We start from the raw sequence: 21,245 nt of genomic DNA, 5'->3' as shown, positions 1-21,245 counted from the left end.
TGTATTTTGTTATCTTTTCCAGTTCTTTTAATTCAGCAGTCTCCAAGTACTACATCGTCCACTATCCATCCTTTTTTGTCTTTCTTATCAAGTTATTATTTCTTTCACGGATGTCACATTTCTGCCTCCTGATATGAAACGCTGTACCTTTCTGTTTTAACTAGGGCAATCAAGATTACTAATGACAGGATAAAACTACAAAACAACACAGTTATTTACTACTTCATGCAATTTATCCACCTCCTAGATCCCGGGGGCTCTCTGTGGTTGTTTTCATGGTTTAGCCTAATGCACGGCTTACTGTAATTATGTCAAACATTATAATAAATTATGAAAATTTCAGTGACAAGCATGTCATGTAATACATGTGTCTGCAGCTGCGGCTACACATTTAATCTTTGGCCCAAAGATCAGAGATCACAGAACTGATTCCAAGAAACCAGCAGACAGCATCACCAAACCAGATAAAATACTGTAATACCAGCTCCCAGAACTGCCCAGCTAGCCACTGGTAGGATTCCGAGACCCAAAGTCTCGGAATGGACCTAAAAGCGATGGGAAAAAAGCTGGACCTAAAAGCGATGGGAAAAAAATGGCTAAAAAGGAATGTCAAGAATCCTTTTGCACAGGTGGAGAGAGTGCAGTTCCATGCATAGCAGATTCCATGGTTTAATTCAGGAGATGGGGAGGGGGAAGGAGAGATGTGCTTGAGAAAGGAATCTCTGAAAGGAGAGGCAACTTTTAAAGGCTTCTTCTAGTTCTTGATGCCTTGACATGACTAAGACAAGGATATTGTTTTCCTGTTGTTCAATTGCTAAGTCGTGTCCAACTCTCATGACCCCATGGACCACAGCATGTCAGGCTGCCCTGTCCTCCACAACCTCCCAAATCCATGTCCACTGTGTCAATGACAATATCTAACCATCTCCTTCTTTGCCGTCCCCTTCTCCTTTTGCCTTCAGTCTTTCCCAACACCACCTGAGTCCTCTCTTCTCTTTTAATGGCCAAAGTATTTGAGCTTCGGTTTCAGGATCTGTCCCCTCCAAAGGACAGCCAGGGTTGATTTCCTTTAGATTGGCCTGATCTCCTTACAGTCCAAGAATCTTCTCCAACACCACAATTTTAAAGCATCAATTCTTCGGCATGCAGCCTTCTTTATGGTCCGGGTTAGTTCCCTAGATAGGTCTTAACCCACACATCATGCCTCAAAATAACCGACACACATCTTTAACTGTTGTTAGACGAATGCTAGTTGGCAGTCTACATGATGCAGTTTGTATCATGAAGTTTCTGGAGGTCCTTTAACAGTAGAGAGATGTAACCAGTTCATAGATCGCTATTGTCAAATCCAAAGAGCTCGGGAATGATTGCAGCTGGTGCACCAGAGGTATTTGTGCAAATGTATTCCTAGCCACAGCTGTCCCCCAGAGACAGCTGAGGATAAGCAGGCACTGGCAGACCAGGAATCTCAATTCTTGGGTCAGGTTTCCTACCGGTCAACAGCACATCTGAGCTTCGTCACCTTCATCCATCTCATTACTGAACCTGAGGTGATAGTCAAGGATATCAAATGCTTTCTTGAAGTTAAAACAGCAAATGGCTAGATGTTCTCAACGTATTAGAAGCAGCTCAGTCCAATGCTCATCTTGTAATATGATGATTGCATTACTAGAGGGATAGAATCAAGATCACGTGAAGTTCTAGTACCGCTTTAGAAAGCCTTAGTAAGACCACACTTGGAATACTGTATCCAGTTCTGGTCACAATATAAAAAAAGATATTGAGACTCTGGAAAGAATGCAGAGAAGAGCTACAAAAATGATTAAGAGGGCTGGAGGCTAAAACACACGAAGAATGGTTACAGGAATTGGGATGTCTAATCTAATGAAAAGTAACCTGAGCTATCAATTCCACTCACAGACTTTGCTTCCGTTCTGCAACCTGCAAGTAATTCCTGTTCTTTCTCTCCTTTTCTGGTCAGTTAAAATGGCTGTGGGTGCTCTGTGACATCACCTCTGCTCAATCAGCACTAGAAACTTAAAACCGGAAGAGCCACCGCGGTTCTACTTCTGTTATCGGCCAAAGAGCAAATTTTTAGCTCTCCCTGGAATGTGAAATCAGAAAGCAAATGTAATTTCTGCCACTAAGCCCCAATTCTCTAGCAGCTTTGCAGGGCCGGAACATCGCCCACCGCTGTTTCGGTTCTTGCCCTTTGGTAAACCAGAGGCCCAGGGCGGCATGTGGAGCAGGAAAAGGCGCACCCAGCAGCGGCTTTACTGGCACCTGGGAAGCGATGCCTTTCAAAGGGGGAGGCAGGATTTGAACTCGGCTCCTCGGGAGGCGCGGGCGGGGGAGGGAAGCGGGCGCTCCAAGGCCCCGAGGAGGCTGCACACTTCGTGCCTCGGAGCAGGAGCCACGTTCCGCCTCGGCTGGAAAGTCAGGGCGAGGATCTGCACGCCGCCCCGTTTGCAGCACGAAGCTCGCACCACTCGCCGGCCGTTCCTCACGCAGCTCCTCGGCTTCCGAGCGGCGCGCTCCAGCGCCCCCTTCCTCAGCTGGGAACGAGCACGGGCGGCACCGCTTCCCCATCTCAGCAGCCCGGAGGAAGCCGCCTCTGTATCACGTCGGGAGGGCGTGCACACGTGTCTCACTCCCAGGGCAGGAAGCCCGTGCAAGCCTTCGAGTTTGCAGGGAGTCGCTCCCCCGCTGCCTCTCCCTTCGGAAGGCTGGACGACGGCTCCCCTCGGCCCCAGCTGGTTGGGAACCATGGGAGATGTCGTCCAGAGCTAGGGAAGGGAAGCGACGCACGACCGCTCCTCAGTTTCCCCGCGGGGTGGGAAGAGAGAGGGGGGGGCGGCGGCTGCGCGCGCATCCGAGGGCGAGCCAGGGCGCGCGAGCGCGCGTGAGGGTGAGAGAAACGGGCGGGGAGGCGGCAGCGCGGCCTCGCCCTCGTCGCAGCGAAGCGGAAAGAAGGAGCGGGCGGAAGACGTCACCGCTCCGGAGGGCGGCCGGGCTCGCGCTCTCCCCTCCCTCCCAAACAGGGGAAGGAGAGCGGGCGGAGCTTACTTCGGTGGGGCGAGCTTCCGGCGCGGATCTCGCGCGCGCCCGCGCGCGCAGCAGCCAGGTGACTGCCGGAAATCTGGGTGGACGCGGCTGAGGCGGCTGAGGCAGCTGAGGCGGCGGCGGGGCAGAGCGCGACGCGAGTAGAGGGCGGCGCGCGCGCTTTCCCCTCCCCCCTCCCTCGAGCGCGCGTGCGCGTGCGTGCCTTCGTGCGAGCGCGTGGACGCGTGCGCCTGAGCGAGCGAGCGAGCGGCTGAGGGAGAGCGAGAGGGAGAGAGAGCCGGAGCGGGCGGACTGACTGACGGGCGGGCGGAAGGCAGACCGGGCTGGGCCTGACGGCGGCGGCGGCACAGGCAGAAGGACTCGGGCGGAGAAGATGGCGGACGGGGACAGCGGGAGCGAGCGAGGCGGCAGCGGCAGCGGCAGCGGGGGAGGCGGCGGCGGTAGTGGCGGCGGCGGCTTCCAGGGCCACCGCGGCGGCGGTGGCGGCGGCGGCGGCGGCGGGGCCGGGCCGGGCCCGGAGCAGGAGACGCAGGAGCTGGCCTCGAAGCGGCTGGACATCCAGAACAAGCGCTTCTACCTGGACGTGAAGCAGAACGCCAAGGGGCGCTTCCTGAAGATCGCCGAGGTGGGCGCGGGGGGCTCCAAGAGCCGCCTGACGCTCTCCATGGCCGTGGCCGCCGAGTTCCGCGACTACTTGGGCGACTTCATCGAGCACTACGCGCAGCTGGGCCCGAGCAGCCCCGAGCAGCTGGCGCAGGCTTCCCCGGGCGGCGAGGAGGGCGGCGGCGGCGGGCCGCGCCGGGCGCTCAAGAGCGAGTTCCTGGTGCGGGAGAACCGCAAGTACTACCTGGACCTCAAGGAGAACCAGCGCGGCCGCTTCCTCCGCATCCGCCAGACCATCAACCGCGGCCCGGGCGGCGGCGGCGGCGCGGGCTTCCCCGGCGGCCCGCCCGGCCTGCAGAGCGGCCAGACCATCGCGCTGCCGGCCCAGGGCCTGATCGAGTTCCGCGACGCGCTGGCCAAGCTGATCGACGACTACGGCGCCGACGAGGACGAGCTGGGCGGCGGCGGCGGGCCCGGCGGGGGCCCCGGCGGCGGCGGCGGCCTGTACGGCGAGCTGCCCGAGGGCACCTCCATCACGGTGGACTCCAAGCGCTTCTTCTTCGACGTGGGCTGCAACAAGTACGGCGTCTTCCTGCGCGTCAGCGAGGTGAAGCCTTCCTACCGGAACGCCATCACCGTGCCCTACAAAGCCTGGGCCAAGTTCGGCGGCGCCTTCTGCCGCTACGCCGACGAGATGCGCGACATTCAGGAGCGCCAGCGGGACAAGCTCTACGACCGGCGCGCCGGACCGGCCGGGCCGGGCAGCGGCAGCGGCGCAGGGGACGACTCCGACGGGGACGATGTGGACGACGACTGAGCCTCTCCGCTTCCTCCTCCCCAGATGACACCCCCTTCCCTCCCCAGCCGCCGCCGCCGCTCCACTGGGGAGGGGGTTGCTATGGACCGGGGAGGGGGAAGACCCTCGGGGAGCGGATGGAAATGGGGCGAAACCTGATCCTACGTTTCCTTCTCCTCGAGGAGAGGGAGAGAGCAAAGCGTGGAGCCGCCCTGCCTGTCTTGCCTCCACCCACCGCTTCTGGAGCAGCCTCCCCTCCCGAATTTCCTCTCGTTTTCCCACCCTGTCGTTGCCCCACCAGGATACAGCATCTGTCCGTGACTTGGCTCAGCTTTAAGCTCCCCCGGCTTGCCATTCTCATCGCCCTGCCTTGTAGAGAGGAATCCCGGCGACCTCGGTTAACCTCCGTCCTGGCCCAGAGTGGAGAAGAGGGGATCCTCTCCACCTTGATCTGCTTGAGCTTCCCGAGGCTTCTCATCTGCCCTGACTGCTGAAACGTGTGGTGTTTCCCCCCCCACTTTTTTTTTAATTTATGGAGGGGGGGAACGGGGAGAGAGAATTTCATCCGACCTCATCTCTCCCTTTCTCTCGGTGCCCTCTCCCCTCTCCTGCATTTTGAGACCGCGTTCTTCCTCCTCTGCTCTCAACACCAGCATTCTGGAGACTGCATGGCCACTGAGCACAATTGGAAGGAAGAAGAGAAGCTGCCACAAGCGATCCAAATCCAGCAGATCCAAATCCAGCAGCCTAACCGGGAAGTGTAAAAAAATCAAGGATCGTGAACGGGAAGGTTGAAGCCCAAGGCAGATAGATGGGGAAGTTGAAATGGTCCAGGAGGGAGGGAAAGGGGAGACAGGAAAGATGAGGGAAGCAACCCTGAGAATGTTCAGAAAGTTGCTTGGAGAGAGGATGGAGCCTATATCTGGACCAACGTCCAATGTTATTCTCCTGAATTTTTACCCGTAAGCTACAGGTGCCTGAACTGGAATAGATAACCGAAATTATTCTAAAGTTGACAAGGTTCTAAAGGTCATAATGAGTTTTTTTTTTCTCTCCTTAGGGGTGGGGTGGGGGTTTGCAAACAGGCAGGTTCAAAAGAGAAAAAAAAGGCATAAAGCACAAGGAATGCAGAGTGGACTAGTTGCTGGTCACTAAAGTTCTTCCCCTTCTCTCCAAATAAGGCGAAAGAGCAAAATGGCTTTAGGCTTTAGTAGGAAGTAAAAATTGGAGCTGCCTTTCTCTGGGCTTTTAAAAAGAGGATCTACTCCAGTAAGGTGGAATCTGTTCAGTAGCTTGCAAAAGCATTTAAATTGTAATTTGTTAAAAAGAAAAAAGAATGTGAGGCTTCAACTCTTAAAAAAAAAAAGAAGAAGAAGAGAGGGAAACTGAAAGCTACTTTCACCGTGCAAATAAGTGGACATGTTCTATGAAAATAGACACCAAGAACCTCAGGTCCAGAAGTCCAGCATCTGTTGTTGTTTTAACAAGGTTTTTTTTAAAAAAGCAAGAAGAGAACACAATCCATTTCCTCAGTACCTCACATTATGTTAACAGCAATGGATTGTTCAGAGCAATCTCTGCCCTATGGGAGGTGCATAATCATCGCGAAAAAGGAGCAGAATCCAGCCAAGTCCTGTGACTATGAACACACCCTAGCAGCATTTTACCACCTTCAAATTTTACTATAGACTGGCTACTGCCTATTCGTCCAGTTGTCTTTCCCAAGTGGAGTTGGGCCTCCCCATCCAAAGAATTGCCTCATCTATATTTTAAATGGATTCTTACCTAAAATGATATTTTTTTAAACAAATGAAGTCAGTCCTATTCCCTCTAAAAAGTGTTTTAGCTACATTATATACTAGCAACTTTGAATTGAATGGAAATTGATACTGTTCATTCAAAGTTTCGGGTATTGTCTGTGTGACATCTTAGAGGCAGGTAAAACTTCCTCTACAATCTTTTTAAATTGTGCATGCCTGTCCTTTATTTGAGCTGCCTTTTTAATTTATTGCATACCCATATTTACCTTATTTTGGCATTGCTCTTCTCTATACTGTCTTTGTTTTGTATTTATTAGAAAGCAAAGAGGCATATAAAAGGCATTTCCTCACTGGAATTTTTTCTAAAAAGAATTGGGTTTTGCTACAGTTATAAAACTCAGCAAATGTCAAATTAGTTTATCACAAACAACAATTGTTTATTTTAAAAGCTGTTTCTTTATTCCATGTGTTCATGGTAGATCTTATATACTTGGGGGGGGGGAACCCTTCTTTCCATTTTTCTCCGTTGCAAAGAACTTGTTTCCTGAATTGTAATGGGAGCAATAGTATTTCTTGATGTTTTAATTACATCCATATACTTGTACTGTATTTTGTACTCTCCGAGGCAGCTGTTTTCAATAATGTCCTGCTGTATTTACCTATGTATATTTTTTGTTCTATTGTATTTAGTTCTTTGCTGCGGAGAACAATATTCACCCACAAAAAAAATTCAGCGTACAAGGATCGTAGCCTGGGTAGGAACTGCAGAAAACTCTGCTTAACTAATGAGGCTTAAAAGGCAGCAGTGAAAATGGAGGCTGCAGATGCTTAATATCTATTGCTGTAATTCTTCACTCAATTTAAAACAGTGTATAATACTTGTATAGACCAACATTTTTGTTGCGTTAGTGGTAATCTCGATTCCCTCCCCTCTTTTTATTTTGTTTTGTTTTGTTGCTCAGCTGCCATGAGCCAGTTCTTGCAAAGATGCAGTACCTCTCCTTTTCAGGAGAACCTTTGGGGGTTTGGGGGGGGGGGCTGAATTGTTGTAGTAACTAGCCTTACCTTTGTATTACATGGTAGTGACAGGATGTTGACTGTCCCTGGCCAGGGGCTATATAAGCTATAATTAGCTGCCCCAAAGTATGTGGAAGCCGACAGAAGCATATCAGTTGTTTAGCAAGGAGCATTGCCATATATGGTGTTGCCTTTGGCAACAGGAAGAGGCTCCTGTAGTCATTGTAGACCAGCTAAACTGATATTGAGTACACCAAGTGATACATGACCCTCCTTCAAGGTGTGCAGTTAGGGTGACAGTGCAAGATGTCAGTAGGATACTAAGGTGTTGGGTCTGCTTGTGCTCACATATAAGCTATAGGCGTTTAACTATTCACAAATATTGAGGCTATCATGCTACATCGGGTCAATGCCCAAGATTCTTTCTAGAGAGAATTGAATTCTGGTGCCACAAGCCTCGCTTAGATGTAACGTATTTCAGTGAGGAAACCATTCCTTATGCTTATTGGAGAACAGGGAAACTTGCCTGAAATCTATCTGTCTATCTATCTATATATATATTACCTTTCCCCATGTAGAACTTAAAATTTCTGGGCTTAAACAACAGCGGAGGCTGCAGATACATTTCTGATTAATTTGGAAGCATGAATTGGCCTCTGCTGAGGAGAGGGGGTCTCCATTGCTTATGGCAAAGCATTAGAAATCTCTGCCTTCCCGGTTGCTACCACAATTTTGCACAAACCCTCCGTGACCGGTTTCTGCAGATTGCAAACGGGCACCTTTGTGTCTGGATAAGCTACTGTTCACGCGAGGCCAAACTCAACCACATTAGGAAAACCCATTACCCTGGATCCAATCCAACACGAGTGAACTTTAGTATTCCTGCTATACTCCTGTGCTTAAATGTCCATTTGAGTAATGAAAAGCTTCTCTATTCTTGTTGCTGCAGTTAACTCATATCGATCTCTTTCTGCAGCGATGTTTGTTGACCGTGTGTCGGTGCATTTTTGCAAGCTTCCATATCCTGCAAGCCTACGATTAAACAGCTTGATCCCAGTGAAGTTGGGAGGTGAGCTGTGAAAGGTTAGGCGTGTTGTTTTAGGTGGCTTGTGGATTGCATTGTCATCTTTACCTGTAGATTTTGTGGGGGGGGGGAAATGGGTCACCTCTGTATCTGGCATTTCTAGGTATTCCCCTTAGAATGGTGCATCTGCTGTACAAACAAAATGTAAATCTTGTATAGCACCAAAAATTGTAAATATGCGAGACATACAGGTATAAACGCCCGTAGCTTTAGCTCACATCTAGTTATGGGCCGTGTTCCTATTTCCATAGCTATCTGCTTCAGAGTGATTGCAGGCCTAACAGAGGAGGCTGAGTCCTCAAAGAGAAAGCAATTCCCGTTGCTTACCCTGAAATCCTCTTTGCACAAATCACAGATTATTTTTTTTAGTAAGATTTTAGCTTCTGCTTTAGTGTCTCTAAAATAACGACTTAACGATCCTGTCCTTGCTTGTACTTTTTCAGGATAATGGGCGCAAGAGGCAGGTTCCAATAAGCCCCTCATATTGAGTGGTCCCTTTGTTGACTGCACACTTCAGGTATTGGAATAGCTGAAGATGGTTTTTGATTTACTCCCGTCGTTTAAAAAAAAAGTGTAATATATTTGACTCTACAAGACATCTCAAAAGTGACTAACTCAGGCTACTTTTCTCGTGTGAGGGTGGCAATTTTATGATTTTGGTAGAAAATTGTTCGTTGCATAAACATGCTTGGACATCTCAAAGTTTTAATAGAAAGATGGTGGTACTTGATCTGATGCACAATTTAATCTCTCAGCAGATATTCACTTTTTTGTTTTTGTTTTTTAAAAAAATGTGGCCTTGATTCTTCAAAGGAGGAAAGGGAAACTTGCTTTCCCTATATGTAAGTGGCACTTTTTTTGGCTTCAAAACTGATTCTGCAAGTTCTTCGTAGACATGATATTGATATGCTTCCTTTTATAAGCAAGTGAACTGGTCAATGTATTGAAATATGTTTGCTATGAATTTAGTTTTATAAAGGAACAAGAATGCCTGAGACTAAATATCTAAAACCTAAAGGACCATTATGCTCTTTTTAATAGCAGTAATCACAGTTATTTCTGAAGAAATGCAGTGTAGATCATTTTAGTTTCACCGAGCACAATCCTGCAGGCACAGCAGCTACATTACTTAATGGGTTTGTGTCAGATGCTTGTAATTTTTGTAGTCTATCTGGGGATAGTTTGATATGAATGCTTCCAGATATCTAGTACCCTTCTCAAATTAAAAATTGCAGAAAGAAGACAGAGCAATCAGGTTTACTGTGCAGTGATATTCTGCAGATGGACGTTTCCAAATGAGTACAAATACCAAGCAGTGATACGTAGGTATATTTCTTGATTCTTTGTTCACTCTAATGAACAATCTGTGGTGTAAATACATAATCTTCATGGTCGCTTGATCTGAAATATAATCTGTGGTAGTCTGATTCCAGATGTGTGAGAGGTTTTTAGAAGTCTTGCCTCTTGTCAGTATTGCTGATTATGATCGTTTTTAGTGTCATCAAAATTGCAATAGTTAAATGTTGTGCTTGAGCATTCACTGAATCATTTTGATTGAGGAAATTTTTCTTCAATTTGCATAGATGGAAAGATTTAATAGATTATGACTACAGATGACAGAAAAGTCTGGTTGAAGTGAAATAATTCGTATTTCCCCCCCCCCCCCTTTTGCAGGTTCCAAGAAACTTCAGCTTTTGCACTTTGTAGCTTTTATAGCCATTAGTGATTACACACACACACACACACACACACACACACCAAGATTTTGTTTTGTTTTGTTTTGCAGATAATGTGACATTGAGGAGTGGAACGTAGCCAAATCTAATAGCTGTCTCCTGCAGGATTAAAAGAAATTTTAATAGCTGAAGCAAACATTCAAACATCAGGATGTAACCATGGATGGATTACTACCTCTTGTATCTGTAATATCACAGTTATCTGCAATGGTGCTAGACTTAATTTCACCTTAAATATACTTACATTGCTTTTCTGTTGTAATGTATAGTAGATTTGGTTTTTCCATTGTGAAATTCCCTATTATGGTCTAGACATTAAAACAACTACCACAGAGTTGTAAAAAAAGAGAACAGTAACCAAATGGCGATACACAATGGAGCAGCTACTTTTTATTAGTTTGAGCTAGACTGGATTTTTCAGACAAGCCCCTTCTCAAGGGAGGGTTTTCAAAATAAGTTCGTAGCACAGAGGAATTCTAGTTTGTCAAGAGGAAGGGCCTAAAATTATGCTCCACGCCTATAATTCCACTGAATGCAGTGAAAGATTTCTGCCCCCTGATTTTCAACATAAAATTCTGTGATTGTGGAATTTAAACCTAGCTACATTTATTAATTTGTGTCTAATTTTGGAAATGTGAATAAAATGACAGGCTCTGTAGGAGTAGGATTCCGACCAATGGGATTTCTCCCAATGGCAGTTCCACCCTTGCTTATCTTTCACACTTTTTATTGGAGGTTTTCTAATGAGAAGCATTAGTCTGCCAACATGTTTACTTAAATAAGGAATATTCATGGATTTACATAGGATGAAAGTGTTTCTTTTGCTACTCTCTTTCCTTCTATCCCTCCATTTTAAAATTTGACAAGAAGATAGTGCTCTACTAACAAATGCCAACAACATTTTTATCTCTGAAATTCGGCATAAGGAAGATTTAGTGTGCTTTGTCAAAGCCATTTGTAAAATGCTGCTATGTAGCCTTAATATTGTAATGTATTGTGTGTGTATATATATGTACATATACACTTAAATACAAAGTAAGTGGCCCACAGCTAAGAAGCAGAAGTTTGTGGTTTGTTGTAGCTGGTTCCTGCTTTGTGTAGCCAAGATAGATTGTATTTAAAACTTGCAGAAAGAAAATAATTTAAAACAGCAGTCACTGCTCATCATTTTAACCTAGGCAAATGTCGAAGGCCAAATATTTAATTTCTTGCCCTGGTTTTTTTTTGTGTGTGTTGAAAGGCCTTCTAGTTAGAAAATCCCTACATTTGAATTTAAGTGGGATTTACAAGCAGAATGCAGCTTAAAATTCTTGTTTTCCCCTCGTGAAAATTGGAAGTATTGGACCATTACGTTTCAATTTAAAATGCTGTGCCAGGTGGGTTCCTGGGTGATGTGGCTTGTGCAGAATCTCTGAATAGTTGAACCCGGCCACTTTTTATAAGAGAAGGCAGAACTTTGGTAGACTTATTCACCTATTAATGAAGCTGCGGTGAACTTTTTTCCTTTGGCACGTTGATCTTGCAAGTATAGCTGGATAACCCACTTCTGGTATCTGGCACAGTGTGTTGTTGCTGAAAGTAGAGGCTCACCCCTCCTCCTTTCCAGAAAGGTTAGCGGAAAGATGAGTCCTAACACTTCAGCAAAAGGAGGGTTTTCTGACTGATCATCTGTGGATCAGAGTTTAACAAATGTGCTAGACAAAGCTAAGAACCCATCCGCCCTCCGTGAGAAAGCTTTGCAGTGCCATTGGTTCTCCAGCTGATGCACAAGCCAGGAGAAGCCCACCCTGGTTGAAACATATCAAAATCAAGTGAGCTTTGAGCAGCGGCTGTTCTGGTGGTGAGAAGTTTATTCTTGCTGACGTTACATTGCCAGGCCTTGAACGGCTGGCAGTCTTCCATGTTCTCTCAAGAACCACTGGAACAAGCGCTTTAGTTCTGATTTTGGAAATCCTGCTCTTTTTTGCAACTCAGTTGAACAAACGTTTGCACAACGGGTAGAATTTTCAAGCACACGTTCTGTATTGGAAAGATACGGATCTTTTTCCAAGGAAGGGGCTAATAATCAACTCATCCAAAGTTCGGTTCCTTGTAATAACTGAAACTCTCGCTAAGTGTCCTGCCAGTGGGTTTCTCGAAACTAAAGTCGGGATGATGAAACAAAAAATGGCAAAGTTATGGGGAATCAGAACAGCCGGGAATGAAAATTGGCTGGGCTGAATGTATAATATCAGAAAGTAAGCAAATAATTTAGTTTGATATGGCATTAAGAAAAACTCATGCAAGTGATAATTGATCATATAAAGATGTAATCAGCCAACCCATTTGTAAATATACACCTTTGTACATTGTATACATAGAAACAGATGTCTGTGTACACATACACATGTATGTACATGTGTACACATGTATGTACGTACATGTATATGTAATTATACAATTGTTTCTCTGCTAGATGCAAAAATAGCTCTATAAATACATAAATTCTAGAAATTTGTAGTAATATAGGACTGATTTCAGGAATATCTGCTGAGAGACCAAAAAGTTCACTTTTAAGTACCTTAATAAAAAAAAATAAAGTTTATTCCTCGTTTATTTTTTTATTAAAATTTAAATGCACTTTAAATGGCAACCTACATACGCAGACATAGCTGCATGGTGCAGTTTCAGACTTGGAAATGTTGTATAAAAGTGCAGCACCCATTGAAAAGATCTATTGCTTTCTCACCTGCCAAGCAGAGCGCTGGAAATGAGTTAAAATCCGCAGGGTCAAGAGCTGCCTGTTATCTTGCTGCCCATTGGCTGAAGCTTAGATTCTGATTTCCTGGGGGTGGGGTGGGGGGGCTAGCAGGACTGCTTTTTAAAGAGGCTGTTGTCAAATAGGCAGGTCCTGGATTTACCACTAGCTAACTAGCAAAGAAGAAGAAAAAGAGAAAGTCCACATGACCTGAATAATTCCTCATGCTAGTTGAGCACTCCTTAAAATAGCAGGTTTTTGCAAATGGAGTTTTACAGTCTATATTTAAAAATTGTATGTTTGTAACAAATAAAAGTATGCGGAAAAGTGAATGAACCATCCTAGAGAGTCTGCTTGTGTGGTTTTTTTTTAATGCTGTGTGATTAGATTTCAGATTGGAGGGACTGTGTATAACCAACATACAGGGGAATTGTGTGTGTGAAGCTGTGTTGGGACTTTTGCAAGTGGAATTACCGCAAGGTGAAACATTACCTGTTGGAGCAGGTTTGAAAAAAAAAAAATCCAAGGGGGCAAGATAACCAAATGCAGGAGGCTGTCACAAAGGTTGTGCAAGGTGACGAAAAGAAGCCCAGCGTGTGAAATTACTGCCAGCAAGTCCTGAATTACAACTTTTATGGGGTGGGGGTGAGTTCTATTAAAATTTCATTGGAGGAACAGAGAAGCTGGATTGGTTGGTGCTGTTTCTGGATTGGTTGGTGCTGCCTTTTTCTGTAAATAGTCTGGATTTATTCCATGCTGATTGAATGGAATAAAGGCCAGCAACACTGTTTTATTCATTTGTGACCAGTGAGTAATAGTTGCACAACAGATGGGCTTTGCGTGTGCTAAGTGATGGTTTATTGACTCAAGCCAAGTTCTAGTTGCACAAGATGCTTCGCCATAAGCCAGACCTACCTTCCACAGCCAGCTGGGGAATTCTGGGTGCTGAAGTCCACAGATCTTCAGGCTGCCGAGGTTGAGAAACTCTGCAATAAAGCAGACTCCAGTCTTAGGAATAAGTACTAAGTCATAATTTTTATCACAGAGGAAACGGAGGCTGAGAAAGAAGCTGGTTTCCAGTCCACCCAAGGATTGTTGGCCTGGAATTTGAAAGCAATTTCTTTTTAAAAGAAATAATTGGTCTGCCAAAGCACATCATGCCTTGCTTTAAAAAGTAGTCATCCTCAAGACTTAACTCTGCTCTTGTTCAGTACAGAGATAGTTTGCCACTGTCTTCTTCCAAATAGCTTCTTGTGACTTCCAGCCTTTTGAACTTTTGATGCTTTGAGCCTATTTAACTTTTCCAAAATTAGCTAAGTTAGCCTGGTGTTATCATGGAACTGCACATACCGGTACTAGGGAGAGCTATCTCCCAAATTGTTGTTTTTGTCATTTCCATTACTGTACAAAATTTTGTAATTGCCAATCTCTCTCTCTCTCTCAAAGCGCATGCACTCCGGGGTAAGCTGCCTTGAGCTCACAGAAGAAATGTGTGATACAAATCTAACAATATAAAAGATAACACTGGAGAAGAAAGTGCACAGAATGGTGTGTGCAAAAATGCTGGAAACAACCAACTTAAGTCTGCTTGCCTATCATGGGATTATCCCTACAGATACATCAGCCTTATGATGGGATGGTAACAACCAAGTTTTGTTTCTCTATGCAGTAAAGCACTGCCCCAACCCTTGCTGATCAAATGTTGTACGTGGAATATTGGGCCCAAAGAAATACTCTGCAAAAGGTTTCCATGTACTAGGGTTGCAGCTTATTCAGCTCAGGTTACAGCACTTGATACCTGTTGGTTTACCAGATACCTGCTAAAACACCTAGCTGGCAAACTACTGGTGGGAGTTTGGGGTGTATTCTATAAGAGAAAATAAATCAACTGAATCCTTTGTCACTCCAAAAAGTGTAGCTTGAGTAGCACATTGTTCCATTGATTTAAGCCAGTTTTTTTTTCAATCTCTGCCCCTTTCTATTCTACAGCCCTGCTTCCTCTTCCGCTAAAATTTGCTGATTTGCATTCATTGTCCAATTATTCCACTTTCTGATGATGATATCAGCCCAAAGAGACCAGACGACAAACCAGAGTTAGCAATTTTATTTCAAAAGGAAATGGGGAAATTTACGAGAACTGGTGGAATAAAAGGATTCTTTTCTGGGCAATATTTTTTTTTTCATTTTCTCCTGTCTGCATCATCTGATTGTATATAATCAACTCGATCCCCATTTGGGACAGCCCCTGGCTCATCGTTCTTAGGAAAATGTCCACCTACCAAGTTGGCAAAAGGCAAATTGCATTAAGAAGGAAATTAAAAACAAAGCTATCAGGAGAACACAACTTGGGAGCACTGGGTTCAATTCTGGCCACCACACCTTCAAAAGAGTATTTTAGAAGTAGAAAAATTGCAAAAGGAGAATAAAAAGATTAGAACACTAGAGGAAAAACTACAGCAGTTGAGGCTCTTCAGCCTGGAAAGCTTCTGATTCAGAGGGTTGTGAGAATACAGATTCTTGAGTGTTGCTGTGCGAACCCAGGCAATTAGCCTAATGGAATAAACACATGGTTAAATTAAACAGCTGTAAACAGATTGCGTAAACCCAAGTCTGCATTAGACAGCCAGCAGCCAGGACTAAAGATCCTGGATTCGAGGGTAGGTGAACAAACTATGATTTAGTAAAAACATGGGAACGAGATTCCTGCGGCCGTTGGCATGCTCATCCCCCCCCAACGATATTTAACAAACCACAACAGCGGAGATCACATAACAGGGTAAAACTAATTACGGTCACACATCCTGGTCTGTAGGACCACAAGAAGATTAAGATGCAGATCGGCTGGCCTCTCTTGGAGCTATTGTGGTTTGGGAAATGAGGGCTGAGGGTTGAAGAGAGGGTTGCAAACGCAGCCTGCACTCAGCTAAAGAGATCTAGAGCCCCTCGGTCCCATCCAGCAAGACAGAAAGGGCGGGGGGAGTTCCATACTAAAACACGGGGGACCGAAAACCCGTAGCTGGCTGGATTCACACAACACATTGACCTCCCCCAACCCCGGGGCGAATCGGGGCGCGCTTCCTCGCGGATCAGCCTGCACAGGGCAGGTGCGCAGCCTGTCTTACGGGCGGCGGGGGGGGGGGCGCTGCAGACCCGGCAAGCTGGACGCTCGGGGCGGCGGTTCACAGGAGGATGGGGAGCAGGGGGGCGCCGCTCCCATGCCCAGCCCGCGGGGGCGCGCATCGGCCACGGCGCTGGAGCCTTGCGCACTGCGGACGGCGCTCTTCCTGCCCCCACCCGCCCGCAAAGGACACACGCAGGCAGGGCGGTGCTCATCCGGCCGCGGGAGCGCGGTGGGCCCGCCCCCCGCCTTACCTCAGATGAACCCTCGGCGGGTGCTTGTTCTCCACCACGGATCGATCAGCCGGGCGGCGCGCCAGGCATGCGCACTTCTGCCCGGGACCGCCGAGGAAGGCAGTGGGAAGTGGGGGGGAGGGGAGCTTTGGGCAGGCGCTTGCTGCGGTGGCACTTCCCCCCCGCGTTCCCACGATCCGTTTGCCCCCCGCTTCGAAGGCAGCCTCTACGGACGTCCTGAGGGGCTGCCCGGGCCTTTCCGGCGGGGGGAGCTGGGCGGACAGGAGGCTGGGCCCGGCTAAGCCAAGATGAAGCCAAGGTTTCATCGTGGCTTAGAGCCCAGGGTGGCCCGTGCTAAACCCTCCTCCCCCCTACCCGGGAGAACAGAATCCCGCCTGGGGTTCACTAGGTTGCGGTCTCCCTGCACCAACCCGCGTTCGAGCCTGATTTGGCCGCCGTCTTCTCGGGACACGTTGGCCTGACTCCGGCTAGGGCACGGGGAGGCAACCTTGGCTCTTTTAGGACTCGTGGACTTCAACTCCCAGAATTCCTGAGCACAGCTGGCTCAGGAATTCTGGGAGTTGAAGTCCACGAGTCCTAAAAGAGCCAAGGTTGCCTCCCCCTGGGCTAGGGCCCCCGGAGAGCCCGGAGCCCCGCAGCCAAGGATGCTTCCTGCGTCTCGGGCAGGCCGCTTAAGGAGGGTCGGGGCGAACCCTGACACTCTAGAACGTCAGAAAGCTTCAGGACTGGGGAGAGGGAGAGAGAAAGCCCCCCCCCCTCTCTCTCAGTCCCTCCCTCCTTCTTCCCCCCCTTGCAAGAGCCTTCCCCTCCCCCGTTGTCAGCCAGCAACTGCGGACGTGCAAAAGCGCGGCGCGGGGACGACCGAGCGGGCTGGTGCCTGCTCCCGCCTCGAAGGAGCCCGGCGCACCATGCAGCAGCCGCCGGGACACTCGGCGCGCACGTAAGACCCGCCGCCGGCTTGCCAACTGCCGAGATGCGAAGGCGGGAAGGCCGGCTGTCCGAGCCGCCGGCACCCCGGCCTCTTTGGCCTTGCAGGGGGGGGTGGGCTGCAGCAGCGTCGCCCCTCCGAGCCGCCGGGCTCACCGGGGGGACTTCCCGCCTCGCCAAGGCGATGGGGAAACGAGGAAGCGCCTTGGCTTGCAAAATGGAGCTTCCCCCTCTCGGGGCAGTCTACCTGCGAGACTGGGAGAAGCCGTGGCAAAGCAAGAGATACAGGAAAAGCACCTTAGGGAGGGAGTGCTAGCCTAGGCTGGCACGCTCTGGTTACCCACAGTGAATTGAGTTATGGTTTACTTAACGGGGCCTGGGGCAGATTGCAGCTTTTGGCTGACCGAAACAGGGTCAGCCTGGATTAACGCCTTAGAAAGGAAACCACAAGGAAACTCAGGTCCGCCTGCTGGGTGAAATCGCCAGGAGTTGAGGCTTCTCTATATAAAACTTAGTCATCCCCAAATTCTTGGTGTTTCAGAGGATCAGGAATCATCAACTGAACGTTATCAGTTGGATGTGCAGTAGTAGGCCAGGGGCAGGATTGGGACCTGGGAGACTGAGCAGCCCAGCAGGATCGTCGTTGTGCAAAAGGAGGAAGGAGTATTATGCAAGCGGCCCTGAGTTGTATAAATAAAGGTAGGGTAGAAATGTTAATATTTAAATAGTATAGGTCAGGCATGTCAAACTGCCGGCCCGCGGGCCTAATGTGTCACGGTGAAACCGCGCCCACCCCATTGCCGGCAATGGGGGGAAAAGTCCCGATACAATGCGCGACGTCACGTGACATCGCAAGTTTGACATGCCTGATATAGGTAGCCCTTGACTTACTACTATAACTGAGCCCAAAATTTCTATTGTTAAGTGAAACATTTGATAAGTGAGTTTTGCCATATTTTATGACTTTTCTTGCCATAGTTGTTAAGTGAATCAATTAAATTGTTAGTAACCTGGTTGTTAAGTGAGTCTTAACAAGAGTCATAAATATGAGTCAATTTCCAAGCCTCTGAATTTTGATTACGTGTCCATTCCGGATGCTGCAACGGTCATAAGAGTGAAAAAACTGTCATAAGTCACTTTTTCAGTGCGGTTGTAACTTGGAACGGTCACTAAATTGAGGACTACCTGTAAGTGCTTCTTGAGGGCTCTGAAATTATCTCCCCATCTTTTTCAGTAAAAGGGGAAGCTTTGCACGCGAGAAGCTCGTGCAAAAGCTCTGTATTGATTCAGACAGCCTAACATTCGTGCACGAAATTCATGCACCTTGGAGTTAAAGGGGCGTTGATGGGGCACCAGCCGCGATCCATCCCTGAGCAGCCTCCGACACTTTTTCTCACACGTTTCCTTCCTGTCACTCAGCTCCTTTGTAACTTTACCATTATAACTTTGAACGATCATTAAATGAACTGTTGTAAGTCAAGAACTACCTCTACATAGTAACTGGAATTACACATTATATGAGGGTGAAAATATGGTGGTCTAATTAGTGGCTGAGGCCAGCCTGCCACAAGGAAAACCAAATGCCTAATTAATGAAAACAGGTCACCATCTTATCCTGGCACATCTTTAATCAAACCTTTATCCAAACTCAGACAAGCACCATCTGGATTTCTAGAAGCAGAAATGTGAAACCACAATTAGCGTAATAACATTAACCACAGTGGCTGCGCTCATGTAAGGAGCTAGCTGGAACCAAGCAATTCACCCTTCCTGGTTCTTATGTGATTGATTACTTACGTTAAGCCGGTGTTGTCTCATCATGACCGCATAGATAGCTTTCCTCGGTGACAGTCTCCCCTTAACCTGGTCCTTCAGCTCTTCCAAGGGTGTACCCCTCCCCACAGTAAGCCCCTTTCTGCTGGCTATCCTTTTCTCTTTCCTCCACCTTTCCCAGCATCAGAGCCTTCTCTTGAGAGCTGAGTCTTCACATACGGTGTCCAGAGTAGGATAATTTGAGCCTAGCCATTTGTTGCAGGAGGGCTTGGTCCAAGGTCACCCAGCTGGCTTTGTGCTTAAAGCAGAACTAGAACTCACGTCTCCTGTTTTTAGTCTGGTGCCTTATCCACAACACCATCTCTTAAAATACTTAAATGTCTGGGGGAGAAACATTAGTTTCACTCGTTCACTTAAACACATGCACATCTTGTTTTTGCCTGCCTCCTTCCTTCCTTCCTCTTCCCTTCCCTTCTTCATTTTTTCCTTCCTTCCTTCCTCTTCCCTTCCCTCCTTCATTTTTTCCTTCCCTCCTTCCTTCCTTTCCTCCCTCCCTTTCTCTTCCTTCCTTTTTTCCTTCTTTCCTTCCTTCCCTCCCTCCCTTCGTCCTCCTTCTCTCCTCCCATCCTTCTTTCTACCCTCAGTAAGAAATGCAGTCCTGGCTGCCTTGGTTGAAAGCCTCAGTCCCCCTTTGACTCGTTGCTGTAACTGGGGAATTCTGGGAACTGAGGTCCACACTTCTTAAAACTGCTAAATTTGAGGAAACCCTGGACCAGCATGTCCTCCAGATCCAGAACGTATAATCAGTTCACAGTTCCTGATCATGCATATTCAGAAAATCAGGTTCACTGAGCAAAACCATGGTTATTTTAACCCTTGGCTCAGTGTGTGGTGTGTCAATATAGCCCATTATATGATGTATTTTGTTTCCTGCAGCTCTAAGAGGCTAAAACTGCTTTTTTTTTACTAGGAAATGTCATTGAAAGCAACAGAAATCAAATAATCTAGCAACTTTTTTAAAGCAGAAGTGGAAGACAATCAGTACAGAGAAAGCTAACACTCAAAACACACCCTGAGTCCCTGTTCCCTTGTGCAATGTTACTCGTTTCTCAATCTAATCTTGCAAAGGAATCTAATCCATGGAATCATGTGACTTCATACATTCATTAATCTTTAAAGGGGCACTTTGCTGCAGGAGTGCTGTGGAGATAAAACAGGGCTAAGGACAGTTCCTGTATGGAAGGGAGGGTGCCAGCAATATTATTTTAAGCCACAACGGGAATTGGGTTGAAGAGAAGAATTCTAAACACTTAACTTGCTTCAGACAGCCATTTCTTATTTTAGTTTTTATTTTCAAGGGTGGCATTCTCCTTCCTTCTCTCTCTTTTTTTAAATTATTGTTAAGAGCACTACTGGTGATATTGCCTCCCTATCTTCTCTGAAAATCTTTTCAGGGCCTTCCCTTACGGAAAAGGTCACGGAGGATTTAAAGGCCCATCTTCACTGGGGTAGATGCCTCCCTGCTTTTCAAAACGGGGGGGGGAACCTCTGTGACAGTGTTTGTCACTCCCTGCTTGGCATAGTAAAAATTAAGCAGCTTAATTGCAGAAAGGACCCAGTCACCCCCTCTCCAAGGAAATCTTCACTGTGACCCCCATCTTGATGGGTGAGAGAGAGAGAGGCAGGGAAGGGCATAGCTTTGTGCATCGTTTGAGGCAAAGATTGTGGCTGATTCCTCTTCTCCTCTCCAAATAAGCTCCTGCCTGGATCTTATTTGCGCAATCTGTGTTGCTAGCTGAGGGAAGAGAAGGCTCCCGTGCATTGCCTCGTTCTTCAGCTGCAGCCGGGGAGCATGCTCAGTAGAGGCTGTGGGGAGGGGGGAGTAGCTGCGCTTCAGAAAGGGAGCCCAGGCAACTGCCCCTCCCAGCCGCTGTCCTCAGTTGCCCTCTGATGCGCTTCCATCTGTTCTCAGCCTTTCCCATGAATGAGATAAAGATTAATGGACGCAATCAATGCGGGCCCTGGATGCTGGGTCACCACATCGCTTTAGAGACACCTGCAGGCAGCCAGGAATTGCAGCCAGGCAGCGGAGAGAGCCTTGGCGCTGCAGCCACATCGACACAGAAGCCCTGCTACGTGCCCCACATCAGAGGCCACGTCTCCTTCTTTTAAATTTGGGACTCTTCCTTCCAGAATCAACTACGGGTGATCCCTGACTTACGACCATTCGCTGAGCAACCGTTCAAAGTTACCAGTGGCACGAAAAAAAAAAGGGATTCACAACTGGTCCTCACTTTTGCAACAGTTGCAGCATCCCCATGCTACCTGCTGGGGCTATGGCTGGCCCCAAATTATGCTCTTTCAACTATCTCCCTCT

General features: G+C 47.4%; 1 protein-coding gene across 1 annotated transcript; it reads left to right on the top strand.

Moving 5' to 3' along the window:
- Positions 1-2,855: 2,855 nt before the first annotated feature.
- On the top strand, positions 2,856-13,137 carry PURB (purine rich element binding protein B). The gene has a single exon (XM_039366918.1). It carries the CDS (start codon positions 3,437-3,439, stop codon positions 4,481-4,483), a length of 1,047 nt encoding a protein of 348 aa, XP_039222852.1. The 5' UTR covers positions 2,856-3,436; the 3' UTR covers positions 4,484-13,137.
- The last annotated feature ends 8,108 nt before the right edge of the window (positions 13,138-21,245 follow it).

The sequence above is a fragment of the Crotalus tigris genome, unplaced genomic scaffold (genome assembly GCF_016545835.1).
Source record: "Crotalus tigris isolate CLP2741 ecotype Arizona unplaced genomic scaffold, ASM1654583v1 scf7180000020455.750797, whole genome shotgun sequence".
NCBI classification, from domain to species: domain Eukaryota; kingdom Metazoa; phylum Chordata; class Lepidosauria; order Squamata; family Viperidae; genus Crotalus; species Crotalus tigris.
This window is presented reverse-complemented; position numbering and strand designations above follow the sequence as displayed.

What these genes read in the sequence shown, in the direction of transcription:
- PURB (XM_039366918.1), top strand. Translation starts at nt 3,437, where the DNA reads ATGGCGGACGGGGACAGCGGGAGCGAGCGAGGCGGCAGCGGCAGCGGC.